This window comes from Monodon monoceros, unplaced genomic scaffold (genome assembly GCF_005190385.1).
Source record: "Monodon monoceros isolate NGI ecotype Baffin Bay Population unplaced genomic scaffold, NGI_Narwhal_1 Super_Scaffold_18, whole genome shotgun sequence".
NCBI classification, from domain to species: Eukaryota; Metazoa; Chordata; class Mammalia; order Artiodactyla; family Monodontidae; genus Monodon; species Monodon monoceros.
The window spans coordinates 171,440,061-171,458,062 of NW_021703774.1; the positions used below are offsets into that span (position 1 = coordinate 171,440,061).

General features: G+C 44.5%; 1 protein-coding gene across 5 annotated transcripts in view; it reads right to left on the reverse strand.

Annotated features, from left to right (window-relative positions):
• Positions 1–18,002, reverse strand: part of VPS13D (vacuolar protein sorting 13 homolog D) — a 246,829-nt gene that overhangs the window by 39,517 nt on the left and 189,310 nt on the right. For all 5 annotated transcript variants that reach the window (XM_029230144.1, XM_029230148.1, XM_029230145.1 and 2 more), the window contains 2 exons: positions 11,273–11,405; positions 8,111–8,306 (listed from right to left, as the gene is read on the reverse strand). In XM_029230144.1, the coding sequence (XP_029085977.1) occupies positions 8,111–8,306; positions 11,273–11,405 (329 nt within the window). The remainder of the gene's footprint in view (positions 1–8,110; positions 8,307–11,272; positions 11,406–18,002) is intronic.

Consider the following 18,002-nt stretch of genomic DNA (forward strand, 5'->3'; position numbering starts at 1 on the left):
CATGGTAATCTGGCCTCCTGATGCCCCGGCAGGTGGGCAGGTGCCAGTCTCGCTACCCTAACCGTGCTGCTGGAGTAGCTCGGTAAAGTCTAGGGGAACGAAGAGCCCTGTCCTCCATTCATCCTGGAAGTATTCAGTGAGGTTACACTGGATTCAACCAGTCCCAAGCCACCAGGGTGAGCCAGGATTCCTGTGGCCCATCCTCCTCATAATGAGAGGTGAAGTTCTGCTCTGACTCTCCTTTGAAGTTTTCAGCAGTCCCTGGGTTTTATGATACAGCTTGGGTCACCCCTGCCATTATCTGTTTGAAGTATGTTTGGGGAAAATCTACTAGGAGCTGTCTCTGGTGTTAACACAGAAAAACTGCCTCATAAAAACTGCTTTCCACAAGGAGTTCAAAGGAGCTTATCCAAATATTGTAGGTTTATCCTGCTCACCAACTTTGCTAGGGTAGAAAACTGAGGTTTTGCCAAGTAAAGTCTGACAGAGATATGCCTTCTCGATTTCCTGAACAAGCTCAGGGCACTGCTAACACAACCGAGTGGCCTTTTGACAAGATGGACCTTGCACTTTGAAGTCATCTGCTGTGCACTTACCATGCTGCTGAAGTTAAAATTTATTGGGATAGTAGGTTAAGGTGAAGGACTAAATTAGGTAAATTATTGTGAGAGGTCTTTCTGATATGTGATAAAATCTTTCCAACTGTTACTTCAAGAAACCCAGTAAAAGTCAGGAGCAAACCAGGGGGGCTGACAATCGTTGGCAGGAAGCCAAAGTGCAGCATCCCATTACAGCGGCTCCTACAGTTTGATCCATATTAATCCACCACTGCCGATATGTGCTGTTTATCAGCAGGACGATGGATCATCACCATATTTTCAAATAGAATAACTTGTCAAGGAAATTAACCAGGCAGAGAGGTATATTAACCGGTGGTATATTAACTGGTGGCATATTCACGGAGTCACAGAAGGGTGCAAAGAATGGCAGTGTTTTACATTTCTGCAAATCTCTTTAAGTCTTACTTAATCGAAAACAGCTGCATTCTCTTATCTGCTTCTACAGTCAACCTGTTGTAATATCACACATTGTGTATGTAGCTCCTGGAAAACTCTGCCGTACATTCATTAGAGAATATTAGGATAAAAATAGTTGTTTATCCATCTACATATCGACATATGAATGAATGTATAAATACAGAAAGATAGGTTTGACCTTATAGATCCCTGGAAGGTTTGGGGGTTCCCCAGGGGTCCTTAGACCATATTTTGAGAACCTTTGTCGTAAAAGGTCCCATATGTATAAATTTTGTGCTAACTGGAAATCAGTTTCCTCTACGTATTAAAGTAAATCCACTAAGGATATAGGTTAGTAAAGTAACACTGTTAACCTGATTTGAGTTACATAAGCCCAATATAATAAAACTTTCTTTTAGGGTATACTGTGATTAAACTGTTTTACTAGTTCAATCTCATTCCCCCACCCCCACCCCCGCATTTGACAAATTAGTGAGAATCTTAGCAAAGGTCTGTCTCTGAGAGGCAGTCTGGCAAAAGAGTGCTAGATAAAGGTATAGGGGCAAGGAAACTCAGGGTTAATAACACCCAAACCTACCTCTTCTTCCACCAAAGATTACAAGCCTTCACGTGTAAAACAATACTACAGTCTTCAATTCTCTGCTAGCCCATATGTCCTCTATCTATCTCAGAATTCTCTTACTGGCTAAAGCTCTCTGGGAGCAGGGGATATGAACTCAAACCTGAATCCTTTCTTTAAGGGAGATTCCAATTTCATCCTGGGCAAAGAGGGATGATTCTGTAAGGGAAAACCATGAAAGACATAGGACTGCCATCAAAATCTAAAAATAAGTAAACCTAATGCCTTTCCAGAGGAATTCCACCAACAGTTAAATGGCTTTTCATGCTTCTCTAATACAGGGAATATAAATTTTTCTCAGGAAGAAATAACACTTCTGTTTCTCTTGAAGTTCAAAGCAAAAATCTCAAATGCATATCTTATGTATGTAAGATTGGGTGTCATTCCAGAGTTTTAAAAATCAAGTCACTGAACAAGGAAGGGACTACATGTACAAGGGCTAGACCGACTATTTAATTTTTAAATGGAAGAAATCCAAATCAGAAAGCAATCACACTTTCCATTCTATTTTCTTTGAGCAAAGACCTGCTAGTTGAGATAGCAGGACTGTACATCAAAGATGTACATGCCTGAATTCAATTTATTTTTACTTTTGGAAGCAGGATAGTGCCGTTTCCATGAAGTCAGTCATCTCTGCAAGCCAAAAATGGCAAAAAATAGATGCTCTCCTTTCTAGAAACGATAATAATGTACCATGACCAAAAAAGTGGTTTTTTTCCCTAACAGATAATCTTGCATAAAAATGAGTCATGGGATTTCAGAAATGGAAAGGCTTTTCTCAAATATGTGTGTGCAGGAACACACACACTTTTTTTTTTCCCATCAACAGATTTGAGCGTTCCATAAGTTATAATGAGAATGGCATCGTCTGGAGCCTTTGAGTGAAAGGGGAATACAGTATTTAGAGTTCAGCAAGAGGGAAGAAGTCTGTCTTAGAAAATAAGATTTCTCTGCTTGTGTTCCTGTGAGAGAAATGTTAACTTATAAGGCATGAAGGACTGTTAAGATGTTTCTTAAAAATGTCTTATCCTGTAACTTCATCAGCTTAATTTCAGACCCGAGTGAGACATCTTATGTCATTAGCACAGCTCTGAATGTTGTTTCTTCTTCTGGGTTTGCTCAAGAGGAGTGAGAGAAGGATCCATCTACCTTCAAGCATTCTTGGGAAAGGGCTGGTGTGGCAAGATCCGGAAGCGAGAACACAGGGCTCTCACCTCGCACCCAAGGGTGAGAAGAAGACAGACAAAGGGGCTGTCCCTAGAGCCACGGGGCCACTTTTGGATAACGGGAGAGATATGAACAGTCCCTTCCCTTCAGCCGGACGCAACAGTACTTTCTGAGTTTCACTGAAATCGAGTTCCTTCCCATGATAAAACTGACATGTCAACATGGCCCCAGCAGATGGTTACCAAGCCAGCAGACAGATATGCCCGAAGATGAGAAACAGAGCCTCAGGGTCAAACCTGTACTAGGCTCTTGCTTTTCACCCAGACCAATAACCTCGGCTTTCTATCGATGCCATGAGGGTCTACAGAATCATCTGGAACGGGTATCTTGTACTTCTTAAATGAGCAGGAGGCAGTAGCTACAGGATGACACGGTGTATCTTTCTGAATGGCTAATTTTACTGGGTAGCAATTAAAAACATTACCCTATTAAAACAAACATGGGGTAAACTGTAAAGTTCATTTACAGTTTTAAGATGAAACAGAAACTTTCCAGGAAATGTTGGACTGGCTCTGCCTCCAGATCCATGGGGCATCGGTCCACCGTGCTCTGCCTCAGAAGGAAACACTGGTGGAAAAAACTGAGAGCTCTGGTATATATCCTAACAAACAGTTAAATTTTTATTCGATTTTTACCTTTGGAAGTTCCCTAAAGGTTTAATTCAAGCCAATTCTGCTTGATGTGTTATGTATGATACCAAGAAGGGCAAACAGCTGCTCTCAGAGCAGTGTTGCCAGACTAGAATGGAAGAGCAGGAGAAGCCTTCCCTAAATGCCCTTTGCTGATTTTCTTTTCACCTGTCCAGCCTGAGAGCATTCAGGCTCTGATGACCTTTTATCCTGAAGAGTCACGGGTAAGATGCAAACACTAACAAAAAGGGTTTTTCCTGGAAAAAATCCATTTCAATTTCACATCAAAGAGGCCATTAGTGGAAAGTCTCTAACAGATTTTGGATGGTGTCTTGGGAGTATTTGCACTGAAGAAGTCAAATATGCCCACCGTAAATCTTTTCTGTGAAACCAACCAAATGGTTACTCAAAAGCTCTCAGAGCAACTGGAATTTACATCTACGTGCACAATACAAGGGTCCCGGGATTCCAGAACATTATCAGAGTCCTGATGCTATGTTCTTAAACAATGATCTATCGTTATCCTTCAGATTCCCCCTTCCTCCTTATCTAACTTAAATAATGAGATAAGCCCCAACACTCCTGAGCTTTGCTAAATTAGTTTAAATATTTCAAGTTCTGCCAGCTCCCTCTTCTCCCCCCTGTTCTGGGTCTTGACGAAAAAGGTGAAGACATATTTTGGAGGAAACCCCAGGGGCCCCGCTTCATAAATCTTCACCTGCTACTTTCTTGAAACGTCATGCGACCCCAAGCGTACGACATATGGTACTCAGAGAAATAAACAAGCAAATAAATAGCTCAGGGTCAGACCCTTCTTTCTTTTCCATGGTGTTTTTGCTGCTCCTGGGTCTCTGAGGCTTTCTACCCAAGTATCTTTTTAAACGCTACCAGCAAATACCACCACACACGCAGAGAACTAGACGTGCAGCCCAGCGGGTGCCCTGCTTTGGCCCGGTCTCCTGAAGGGTGGTGGGCTTGTCTACATGACTTCAATGGCACCACAAGTGTGGCTGCATCGGTGCCATTTTCATAAACTTTACTTGGGAACAGACAAATGTGGCTCAACACACAGAGACGAGAAGATGCAACCTGAGCCAGCAGAACGTTGCCTTGGAAAAGGCTTCTTCCTTCAGTTCCAAACCACACATACTTGTACGGTTAACAAATGCAGCAGGGGATACGGGTCCACAGCATTCATGTTGAGGCCAAAGGCTCTGCTGTCCTCCACCCTCTCCTCTCCCCCACCCCCACCTGCCTTCCCAAGAACTGTTAGATTGCATGGAAATTTCAGGGAAAAGGTAGGTGGCTGTCTTCTTGGAATGCCTGAACACTCCAACAAGGAGAGGAACTTGGAACTATTTTAATCTAAAAGAACTCAAGTGTGGGGGGGTTCCCTACAAATAAAATCATGTTCAAATAAACGCAGAAAGGAGGCAGTATTTCCTGTAAGGCCACTTTTCAGATGGATTACCGGAAGGAATAGCCTTCCACAGCTTTACGGCTTGCTTTGCTATCATCTGCTTAAAATCTGGGTCAGTTGAAACATAGATGCTAAGATCTAAGCCCTCACTTGGGTGAAATATTACAAAGGAAGCAGAAAGAAAGTCTCATTCCAAGAGCGGACTCAGAGGCAGAGCCCTTGGACTCCTGGGTTCTACTGCTGGCTCAGTCCCTGGGCTCAGGTCAGCCCTCGGTCAGAATCTCACTTCTAATCCCTTCAAATCATTAGTTAGTCCCTGTTGTCTAAACAGTGGGGAAAAACCCTGAGTAACACCCCTGGATCCTGTTCAATCAACAGGGATGGTTGCAGACAGTTATAACTCACTTCCAAGAAATCAGGGTGATTTATCCCTTGGTAGAGCTAGTACGTTCCTAAGAGATCACAGTGTCATCAGAACAAACCCTTAAGGCACTGCAACATTTCTCCACCTGCAAAAATCTCTCTGCTCCTTTAATGTGACTTCAAAAGTAATATCACCCAGCATTTTATAGTTCTTTATAGCATCCACATTAAAATAACTCTGGTTGGGCTTCAAACCTCTGAGAGAGAGAATAAACAAACAGGTATATTTATCCCAGTTCATAGAGGAAGAAACTGAGGCTTCAAGAGGCTAGGAGGCTTGACCAAGGGCCCAAAGCTCATAGGTAAGGGGGTTGGGGCCGAGTGCTATTGTTTTCGGGGTCAAGTGCTCTTTTCTCTCTAGTGCTTGGCTCCTTGTTAATAACCCTACTTTTGGATCTAGACGAATGGACTAAGGGAAATTGGTTAAAGAGTTTCCGAAGAATCTGTAGTGCCTTTTCAGTGCAATGAAGGGTAAAGGGCCAAGCTTCTCTGAGGCCCTCAGTTCACAGGTCTAGCACGTGGTAACTGCAGCCTTGGCTCTCCCACTACTGGATCCTCCAGGGACAGAGAGGAGAGGCAGCAGCTTAATGCCCCCCACTTTGAGCTTCCGTGTCTGTAGGCCCACGGCTAGCTGGCTGCCCCTCACTCATCACTAGAGCTTTTGTTTCTAGGAGGAGTGAGTGACTAGAAGACAGCCGTTCTGGGCACTTGAATTAGACTGCCCAACTGCTGGTCGCTTTGAGACAAGCTGCATAGCTTCCCTGCACCCCTTTACCGAGAAGGTGATTCTTTCTTCTCTTCACCTGGCCAAGTCATACTTCTACTTCAGGCTTCATCTCAAATATCACTTCCCTAGGAAAGTCACTTCCCTTGACCCCACTGACCCCACGTTAGCAAACCTTCTACTCCTCGCCTTCTCTAATTATACAGTCTCACAGCACTCTGTAAATCTCCTGTGTCATTTATCGCAATTTTAGCAAATTATGATTATTTGTTTTATGTTTGCTGCCCCGCTTGACTGTAACTCCTTTGAGACTAGGGACAGCCTTGCTTTCTGCTATATTCCCAACCCTGAGTTCTTAGGCAATTTTCAATCAATATTTACTAACTGAAAAATGAATGACAGATATACACTGACTGACACTAAACAGAACCTTCTACAGCAAAGCCAGACAACTGGTAAAAATGACACCACCACCTTTCTGCAGCAACCATTTTGTGCCCTAAAAAATATGCAAAACTTTATCAAGATTTCCAAACTGACAGTGTATAAAATGCAAGTGATTTCTTTCTGGTCAACATCATTCGCGTTTACAGCACAAAATATAATATTTCTCAATTTAACACATACATCTCAGACCCTTTTGGAAACAACTCACTCAGTCCCTTGACCACTCTCGGATTTTAAGGATGAGGATGGATCTTCTGGAATTCTTAGGGGCCTTCCGCTTTACTCGTGCTTCATTAGGTCTTACTGTCCTAACAAAATACCTGTGGCAGACTTCTTGGGCTTTGAGCAGACATGGAAAAACTAACTGGAAACACTTTTGAAGGCTCCCTCCTGCCCCTCTTCCCAACTCCATAAATGCTTCAAAATATACTCAAGGATTATTTCAGCTCTGTGTCTGAGAAGAGAATGTAAAATTAACTAAAGTAAACCCTACAGATCCTTTTTTAAAAAAGCAGCTGCTTCCAGATGGAAGACTTTCTGGCAGAACATATTACGTGGTCCCAGTCTACAATCTTAAGTATTTCCCCTAGTGCAGTAATGTGTCATCAGTAAGGTTTCCTTGTGACAGAAAATGGATTCATTTTAACTGGGGACGGTTTCACTTCAAATCCTATTTGAGGGAACAATAGGGTGTGGACGTGGCCCAGGCCCTAGGTGTTCTAAAAGGGGACACTGATTCACTCAGGTAATATCCATTAACCAGGCAGCAGCGAAATCCTCCTGGGCTTAAGTGGAGTCCAGCTTGGCTGGGAACCGTAACATTCATTATACCCTTTGTTGATAAGATCCCCAATTAGTCACTCTGAAAAAGGGAGGCTAAAATAGGCCACTAACACAAAGAGCGAAGTTAAAGTTGTTGGATTCTATGAGATGTGGAGCCATATGGGCTGTCACTGATTTCCTGTCTCAGCTGGTATCAAGGCAAGACAGCATCCCACAGAAGAACTGCCAACTTCCTTGGGGAGTTTCTTTATGAGGTTGGGGAACTGGCTGGCACTTTCAAGTGGAAGGAGAGCTAAGAAGGGACAGACCCATGTGGTGATTGCAGGGATTGCAGGTGATTGCAGGGATTCTCAAACCACCCCATGGGGCCTCGGAGCAAGACACAGCCTATGGCCTGAGAGTATTCTTAATGGGCATGTGGGGGTCTAGTTAGTTTGGTGAACAGGGGACGTGTGTAAGGATCCAATCGTATTTCTGACTCCTCTAATGAAAAACAACATCACACACACACACACACACACACACACACACACACACATATCCAGTACATGCAGATATAGATATAGACAGATAGATACAGATATAAATATAGATCTGGAAAAATTCATGCCAGACCTTTGTGCCTCATTTTCATGCCTCTATATTAGGCAGGTCAGAAATTTTAGTTACATGTATTCAAATTTTAAAAAATCACATCATTAAGGCAGAAAAAGTATAGGATTCAACATATCAGTATGGCTCAGGAGAGGCAGCAGACCCGGGCTGGAAACTGCACAAGCCACTCCTCCGACAACCACTGACCTGGGGCCACTAAGTGTGGCTGTGTCTCTCACCGCCTGGGCTGTTTCTGATGCAAAGTCCAGGGCGCCTGCCACTGGCTTGGTTACAGTGCCAACAAGCCCCTTCCCAAGGCCAGATATGAAACCGCTGACACCCCCTTCTGTTTTCACACCTTCCACCGTTGAGGTTATAACACTGGTCAGTCCACCAATGATACCTAGCAGAAAAGACAAGGGCTATTGTAAGATGGCCAAGGACAAAAGCAAAAGTATTTAAAGACAAAGCCCTCAATTCCATGCACCTGGCAAGGTAAACTTAGGGGCATAATGTCAATCTCTCGATAGGCCACAGGCAGGCCAACTCAAGATGGGGAGGCAGCAGACTTGCCCACTGAGTTTAGAGTCAGAGAATATACATTACATATTGGTCAGAAGTAAAGCGCGTTTCACTTTTAAAAGAATCAAAGAGGGGCTCCCTGGTGGCACAGTGGTTGAGAGTCTGCCTGCTGATGCAGGGGACACGGGTTCGTGCCCCAGTCCAGGAAGATCCCACATGCCGCGGAGCGGCTGGGCCCGCGAGCCATGGCCGCTGAGCCTGCGCGTCCGGAGCCTGTGCTCCGCAACGGGAGAGGCCACAACAGTGAGCGGCCCGCGTACCGCAAAAAAAAAAAAAAAAAAAAAAAAGAATCAAAGAAAAGCGAAGAGGTTAACAGTGACTACTTTTTAATTCTAGAGCATGAATAGCATATGCGCAATCAGGAGAGGGTGTAGACGCAGGATTAATCGACAGACTAGCAAACAGGGCCCTTGGGGAAAGTGGGGATCCCATAAAACATAAGGTGGAGAGATGACTAAATATAAATCCTCAGTTTTCAAAGAATACTCTGTCACTGACAAACACCACCAAATGTCTGAAATGGGGTAAAGCTACTGCACACTTTGCTGAAACAGGTGTAGGCAGATCAGAGTAAAGGGTGAAGCCTTGATGAAGGGCACCCCCAAAGCTGCCAAAGCCAGCAGGGACCCTCAATGCAGCCAGTTCAAAAGACCAACCTAAGTCAAAAGGACATTCCAAACATTTTGAAAGTTGACAACAGTGACCTTAAAGAGCCTCAAAAGTGGCCAGAAGTTGGCAAAGGCTGGAGAGGACACAGGCGTTGCAGGGAAAAAGCATTTCCAGGATTTGTGCCAGGGACACTCACAGGGTGTTTACCCTTTGACAGTGGGGGTATGAGGACTCTCTAGACGCTTCAGCTCCAGTGAGACAAATTGGTAAAGGAAATTCCTTGGGTGAGAATGTACTAACAATTCACAACATTTCTTTTGCATCCTGGGTCCATTTGCTCCAGTGAGGCAATATGCCTTTCCCAAACTTTTGAACAAAGCTCATGACAGAGACAGAACATTACTAAACCTGGGTCAAGCAGGGCCTACAGGGAGAACGGAGCATGCCTCCCAGTTTTTAAACCAAGGAGATTCAATTGCTTCTGGTTCTTGTTATCTTTTAAGGGTTTTTTTTTCATCCTGAAGGAAGGATCTCACTCTAGACTACTGCTTTCATATATCCCAGGGCTTAATGGGTCCTCCTTGGATGAGGCCACTGGTTCTTGGTCTTAGAATGGCCTAACTGGCTCCTGGAGGTGTTGTACATATTATCTGAAGGATCCTTGGTTGGAAGGGATTTTACAACCTTGAGCCAATCACTCATTTTCTTGGCACACTGGTATGTCCATCTAAAAAGTGAGGACAGCCATGCTTTCTCTCTGCATCACAAGGATGCTGGACAGATAAAGACAAGTACACATAGCAGAGCACTTTATACTCATTAAAACAACAAAAAAAACCCAGTCCTCTGAATTACAGTTACTAGAAAGAATGATTAAATCTTTAAACCCAAATGACTGCCCAACAATCAACTTTTCAAGTCCATAAACAGATCAATTTCAGCCAAATTTTACTTCTAGCTGGATGTCTCCTTGGGGGCTGCTCGCTTTCCAGTTGGGCAGGCTGAGGAAAAGCAGAGGTATTTTGATCCAATCCTCACCATTAGGAAACTTGATAAACAAAAACTAAGAAAAACATGATTTTTTAATTATGTCTATTCCTTCTTTTTTCCTCCAAATGCAGACAATCAAGACTTGATTAACCTCGATATAACTTCTGATAGCTTCGGACTAGTCCTAAGAATCTGGTACCAACAGTTTAGTTTACAACCATTACTAAGCATGAGCTATACGCCAGGCATCACGTGAGGCTCTGCCCAAGTACAAACGTGACTAGAGGTGGTCTTTATGCTCTCCTGGCCCTCGCAGCCCATCAGGAAAGCAAGACACACAGAGCTAGCTACATACACAACCCAGACTGCCTTGTGTGCTCAAATCATCATCGATTCTAACTGCGGACAGTGGAGCTGGGCAAACGTCATCTGAGTTGAGACTTGTAGGTGGAGTAGGATTATGAAAGGCAAGGAAGTGAGGCACAGAAGGGGGGGGCAGAAGAAACATGAGTGATCAATGACTTGGAGGCACGTCTGCGGAGCAGGACATGGCTCTGGGTGGCTGAAATATAGTGTGGCTGGGGGACAGTGGAGGGAAGAGCTGGCTGGGTTTACTTTCCTAGGGGCCTTCAACGCCATGCTGAGAAGTTGTTGATGCAACAAAAGGCAAATGAGTCAAACTGAAACATTAAAAATCAGAATTCAAACAAATTCAGAGACTTAACAGGCTCATGCCATCTCCTACATCTCTTGGGCACAAGGATTTATAATCCCTGTGAATGTGCATTTATACAAGACTCAAAAACGTCTGGGCCACAAACCTGGCAGCCAGTTTCACATTTTGCTTTCTCTGGAAGGAATAATCCGTAAGCAGAAGGGAAGTCTGGAAGCAGCAGTCCTATATTCTAAAAAGGAGTTCCGATCTTTATACCTTAGGACACTTCGGGGACAGAAGCCAGAGAACAGGAAGGAACTGCAACGTGCACAACATTTTGAAAATGAATTAAGAGTTCTCACAGGCTGTAACATTTCAACCCAGGGAGGACAGAACAAGGGAGCTTGGAGGGCTTTCAGGCACACCCAGATACCAAGCTAGGGTTTCCTCTTGCAATTGGATGGGCAAAAGGCACCTCCGAGGAACTGGGGCAGAAGAGCCACTCTTCTGCGGCCTGATATCACATGACTCACCGTGAGCCAGGCCGTGGATGCCAGCTACAAGGTGTTCACCACTCGTGGCCGCGTGGTATCTGATGTACTCCCGCTCCGACTGATGGCGATTGTCCATCGTCTTCCCTAAGCCATCTGACAACGTCCCCGCAAACTGGAATGAATACAAAACAGAAGGAAAAGACTTTTTACTGTTTTAATTATTTTAAATAAATACCTTCCTTTGCTCTTAGCCGGGAGTCAGTAAATACTGAATGAGAGAGAGATTAATTGTTGAATTACATATACTGTGTGTCCCGGAAGAGTGGTTTTCAAGCACTGGACACAAAACCAATTGTGGGACATTTACACAGGTGGACACAAGGCTTGCAAACGACTACTAAAAGTCCATAATGACATTTACCTTTCACAGTCCTATTGCAAACTTACTGAAAAATTAAAGGTATAACAAAATGGCCTCAGGGAGGAGAGGTGAGCTTTGGGATTCTATAACGGTAAGGACAGAGGCTCTTTGCCTTAAGAATTACTGGGATTCAAAATAGAAATGTGTCCAACTGTTGCTTCAGGATTTGGCATCCACATTTTGAGATGCCTTTTCTTTCACTTATTCAACAGTTACCAAGTGCCTAGGTGCCCAGCTCCATTTGTCAAAAGAAAAACAAAGTCTATGGAAAGGTTAACAGGTTAGGTTACCTTCCATACAAAGTGGCAGACTTGAACCCATGCCTTCAAATGCAAAATCCTCCCCCACCAATCAGAGAGAGATTTTATTTATCCTGGCATACTTTAACCAGAGAAGCTGTCTCATCCATCAAAGCTGGATAAAAAGGACATAAAACTCTGTTTTGTCACAAGACAATTTGAAAAGGTTTAAAGTGACAGTTAATAAACCACAGGGTACTTACCCTCATCATTCAGACATAAAAAGGGAAGGATATCAAATATGTAATTAACCTTCTCGAGAAGGATCTACCAAAACAAGTGGTTTAAGTGCCAATGACCCAGGACTAACCTTTTAGAAAACTCACAGGAATGTTATTTAGATACAAAGCTCAGAGGAACGACTCGAGGCAAACAGCCTGCGGTGAGGACCCGGTACACTGGCAGCCTGGCCATCACAAGGCTATTTCATTCTGCTTTGGCAAGGAGAGGCACACAGATCTGCCCTGAAAGCCATCAGTCCTGAGGCTTCTGACACGAGAGACGAGGGAAGGTGAGAGTTCTGGGCACAGAAGAGAGACTAGGGGAAGGAACAGCAGTTCTATGTAAAGCAACGGTTCCTGGAGCAAGACTTGGGAGCTCTCATTCCTTTCCCTCTGACCAAAAGCTTTTATGATCTCAGGCAGTGATCATGGACCTTTCTGGAGATGCAATCCTTATCATTACTTGCTTTTTTGCCTAACCTTCCCTGTCACTCCCTGTTTAATTAGAGACCTGGTTAATGAAAAGTGATTTTACGCTTTCCTTTAGGATGGAGACACCATGGGATTCTGCACTAAGTGGGGGATCCCACTTGAGAGCCCCTGCGGGCCACGAGCTCAGGGGTCTGGCCAAACCAGATACTAGTCTCAACCATTCCGGTGGCCACGTGACCCTGAGCCAGGTGCCTGACCGCAGCACCTCCCTCTCGGCATCTGGAGAATGGAGATAGTCCCGACACTGTCATGTGGCTAAAAAAATCAGTGACAGCGGCTCAGGGTAGGAATCTAGTTAGCATTCTTACTGTTATTATTAGTCAGCTACTAGTCCAAGGAGGAACATCCTGCACTATTTGAAGAAAGCCTTTCACAGGTTTAGATTTATGGTCATTTGCACTAGGCTTTAACATAAACAAAACAAAACAAAACAAAACAAAAAACCCTCTCTTTCCAGCAGATAAACACCAGCCTCCAAAGTGAATTTTTGGAGTGGTACCATTTATAAAATTAGAGTGTTGGACTTGGTGGTTTCCAAACTCCTTTCCAGCTCTGACAGTTTGTGATCTATGATCCAAGTTAGAATGTCTTTATTAAGCACTTACTCTGGGCCCAGCACAGATTTAGGTACTGCTGAGGATACAAATGAATAGCAGCCTTGGACCTATTCTCAAAAATGATAGTCTCGTTAGGAAGATAACAATTCCATACATGAAACAGCTACAAGAACCTGGAACACAAAGTGCACACGCACTTGGGAATCAAGTGAAGAGAGAGAAATGTGACCCTTGTTTTGGAAAGAGTTCCTGCTATGTTCTGGAATTATGTAGGCTGCCAGTGGCCCTCATTTAGGGTGTGGACAAAAATGCCTCCCCCTGATATTACAGAAAAGGTGAGAGGGCGGTTCAACTCTTACCTTCCTGGAGAAGACAGATCTCCCTGGAAGGGATATTAAATTAACGTCCTGTTTACCTGGCAGCCAACTAGGAAGAAGTTAAAAACCTCATAATACTTTTCCCCCCAAGAGAATATGGGGGAATAATCCAGGCAAACTGCCCAGTACCAACCCCTTTCCTATAACTGACCCCCGTCCAGCAATAAAACAAGTTTAATATCCAAGGTCTATGAGGAGCCTAACTGCCAGTTGATTCTGTTGCAGCGGCCCCGGCACCCCAGCACCAACTGGTCTTGGGTGTTTTCTGCACGAAAACACCATATTGACCTCAGGAGGATGGGATAAGATGACCTAAGAGATCACTCGTCCCCTCTAAATGCTGGATTCTTCCATGTGCTTCTCAGGGGCCTCACCACTGCCCTGGAAAGGTGCCCACTCCACCTACTCTAGGGATTCCATTTGAATTACCACCTCTCTATCTATTAAAATATTACTCTGTAAGCCAACTGGGCTTGTCCTTTGTCACTTGTGGGTGGAAGTAAAGGGTACAAAGATATTGTATTAACAGGAAATGACTACAAAAGTCTTCACCCCTAGAAATGTGACGTTGAGAACTCAGAAAACTTGCAATGATGTAGAAAATCCATGATCCGACCAAACCCGTACTGATGAGAGGTTAATAAGATTTTACAGGGAGAGACATTTTATAGGAACTAAACCGAAGCCAGCCAGATGAAGGGTCAGAGGCTGGGCTTCAGGCCAGTCCACTGGGCTTCTGAGTATTGAACCCAGGGCACCACAAAGCTGTGGCCTTCTCTCACTGTGGGAGCACTGAGTCATCCTTAATTCCATCTCTCATTCCCCGCCTCAGTGGGAAAGTAAATCACACCCCGTATCTTATTTCTCCCTCAAAGGGTGAGAACACATGGGCTGTAGGGGGAGGTGATTCCAGTAAGCACTCTTTATGGGTGCCCTCTGGAACTGGTCTTCCCTGAGGCTGGAAGCGTTGTTTCACACATGTCCTTGACTTTGAAAATGATCATCCAAACAGAGCAGAGATTCCCATGAGAGCTACAACATCATGTGGGAGTCGCTGGTGCAGGACAGGCTTCACCACCCACCCCAGCTCTGCCTCTGCATTTTAAAAAGAAAAGCCATATGCATTGAAAATCGAGCTCAGGCTGAAACTTTTTCATAGCAGATGCTCCAAATGGGAAATGAAGCCTGGGGGCAGATACTCAAACAAAGGAAAACCAATCCCAGAGGCACTGGAGGGAAAGCTGAAAATCATCAGGATACAAGCAAGTCCAATCCAGCTCTGCACCCAGTCAAACAACTAATCAGTCAAACATGTAGGGAACCCTACTGAGCCCCAGGCTTGTGAAGGAGAAGCATAAATCACAAGTTGTTTCTGCCTCTCTCCTCCAAGAAGACAGGTAAGTGGCATAAGGGAAAGACATTCCCACGTGAGTTCGAATTCTGACTGTGACATTTAATAGCTGCGAGATCATGGACAAGTAACTTCGCCTCTGTGAGCCTCTGTTTCCCCATCTTCAAATGGGAATAAGAATAGCCATCTACAAGGATGCCATAAGGATTAGATAAAACGTGCAAAGCACTTAGCACAGAGCCTAATACACGAAGCACTCAAGAAAAACAGTATTGAGTTATCCAAACTTCAATTTCTTCACATGCAAAATGGGTACAATCGGATTCTGCAGGGTTGTTGTGAGGATTAAATGAGACAGCGAGCACATAAAGCATCTGGCAGGTGTGTCCCCGGTACAGCGGAAGCTGTCGGGGAGGGAAGCACCAGAGCAGACAGCATGAGCTAGCAATTGGAGGGTGATCTGTAGCTAACTCGGAACTCCACTCAGTGTAAGCTACATCTCAACACCAGAAGGAGCATTTACAGGGACTTAGGTCAATATAGCTCACTTGGTAGCCATTTCAAGTCCACAAAATCTTAAGGCTGCAAGTGAATACCGTCCTAGCTAAAATGCAAGGTTCTGAAGGAACAGGATGTCCTTCAGAAAACCTGCTATTACCCTTGCAAAAACAACAGTGACTTCTCCCCTTCTTTCACTGAAGGACACTTTAGCACATGCCACACTTGTGAATTCTGGCCACAGCCAGAAGTCATTAATTTCTATAAAGCCGTATTTTCAGCAAGGGGGTAAAAATCCCGGAAGTACTTCAAGATGCCCCTTCTACTGCGCAGCTGACACACACTATGTGTCAATACCCTACCTTCCAAAAATAACCCCACTGTCTACAGAAATGGAGCCACTACAAATTAGCCTGGGTTTAGAGCCGGGCTCAGAACAGCTGATTTTATAAAACTGAAATTCAAGTAGATGCTGGAATGATGCAAGAGAAAAAATTTACACTGTGTCCCTCTGTTTCGTCCTATCAGTTTTCCTGACCCTTTTAGGAGATTCAGCAAGCATGGGATGCCAAAGATATTTGGCCAGTGTAACAGAAGCCTGGGCTTGAATTTATCCCCCCGCTCTGGGGTTCTTCTTTCACAGTTATTTACCTAATGGAAATTTCCTCTTTAGTATCCTTGCTCCACTGAGTTACTGCTGATGACAGCATCTTCCTTGTCACCAGAGCCGATGTGACCCACGCAGCACAGGAAAAGGTAGAGAAGTATTAGGAGTTCGTGTGTGAGGGAGAGTCCTTCTTCCAGCGTAAGGCTGTACGGCTGCAGGTCTCAGAGCCGCCATGGCCTGCAACAAGCTATGCTAGAACGTGGAAACCCAGAACCCCAGCTATACGGTGCCAGAAGGAAGGGTGCCGTGAACTCTGGGGGTGCTGCCATGACACAGTCAAAAGGCAGGGGCAAAGGAGTCAAGTCCTTACCGTGCATGCTGTGCAAGCTGGTGAGAGCTGCTTAACTTCCTGGAACCTCAGTTTGGTTCTGAAAAAAACAGTCTAAAGGGCTGCTTTGAAGGGTTAAGGAGATAATGCAAAATGCCTGGCACACAGGAGGTCATCAGTTTTTACAAGTTTCTTACAAGCAGTCTGGAGGCTTAAACTGCAGAGTTGTTTTTGACTCTGCCAGAATACTAGTAGGAAAACCTCCTTTAAGTCATGTAAGACCTAAGTCGCTTCAAAACTAAGGTCTTCACCACTTCACTCGTATTGCTAAAACAGCCACAGTTAAAAAGGATTCTCAGAGTCTGAGTTTTGCCTTAACATTGAAAAGCCCTTTTGTGATACTTGTGAACAGAGCAGAGTTAAAGGAGAATGTGATCCAACAAGTAGTGGGTATCTGTCACCAACACAAGGCAAACCAAACAGCTAGTCCTCACTCGGCCAAATGGTGGAGGGGGCAGGCTGGGACTGGGGACCGGCATTTAAAACAAACAAACAAAAAGGCATGGAACAAGTTGAGGTTTGGCAAGAAAGAGGCATTTCTGGACCCCAGATCTCTATCCACTAGAAGTGGGGCAGGTTTGTCTTTTTTCAGTTCTACTTGGTTATGATTATGTATAGCCCTTAAGGCAAAAAGAGAAAGGGGAAGGAATCCAGAAAAGAGACCCTGAATAATAAAGACATTTTAAAGCTAAGATTGGCATTCTATTCCAGCTAACATGCCTAAACCAATGACCTTGGGTTTTTTTTTTTTTTTGGGGGGGGGTGCAGAGAGCTCTGGAGATCTAAAAGCCCTCCTACCCTAAGACATACACCATGTTGCTATTTCATGGGTAAACACTTATCAGGCAACAGACACTCCTTTTCAGTTAAGAAACAAAGTTATCCAAAACCACCCAGAATTATCTCAGCACACAAGGTCTGAACATAAAAGCAACAAAGTCAGACCTCAAGCCTGGCCTGGTTCTTAACTAGCCCAAGACACACGCCTGCTGAACTGGCAAGTCTCTCTTGATCTTCCTGACCCAGTTGTGAACTCAGATGTTGTTTCAGATTAATCTAGAAGCTCAGAGTGGATTGAAGCACTCTCATAATAGGATTTTGCTTTTCCTTTAAAAAGGATTGGTAGAGTTTGCTAGAAGGCTAAAGCACAGAAATAAACAGAATACACACGGGTAGCATCAGGAAGACTGATTTTCGACAACAGACGAGTATCATGTCTGTCAAGCCCAATTTTCCCCTTTTTTTTCTACATCAATTATAAAGGATCATGTGGGCAGGACGCATTTCTAAACCCAGCTGTGGACAGGATGGTGCCCCAGCTTTCGCTCTGTATCAGCCAGGCCTCGTCATAGGCTTCCCCCAAGAAGGGGTAGGGGATCGTGCTGAGGAGCCAGGCACCCACTTATCTACCACTGAAAACCCCTTCAAGCACACGGAGGGAAGCCAGAGGTGGGTTTCCCTACAATTACTGCTAGTCAAGGGGAATAACCTTCCCACTCCTTGAGGCCTCCATCTGCCATGCCAACAAGGTTTTCAATACGCATAAATGGCCCGCACC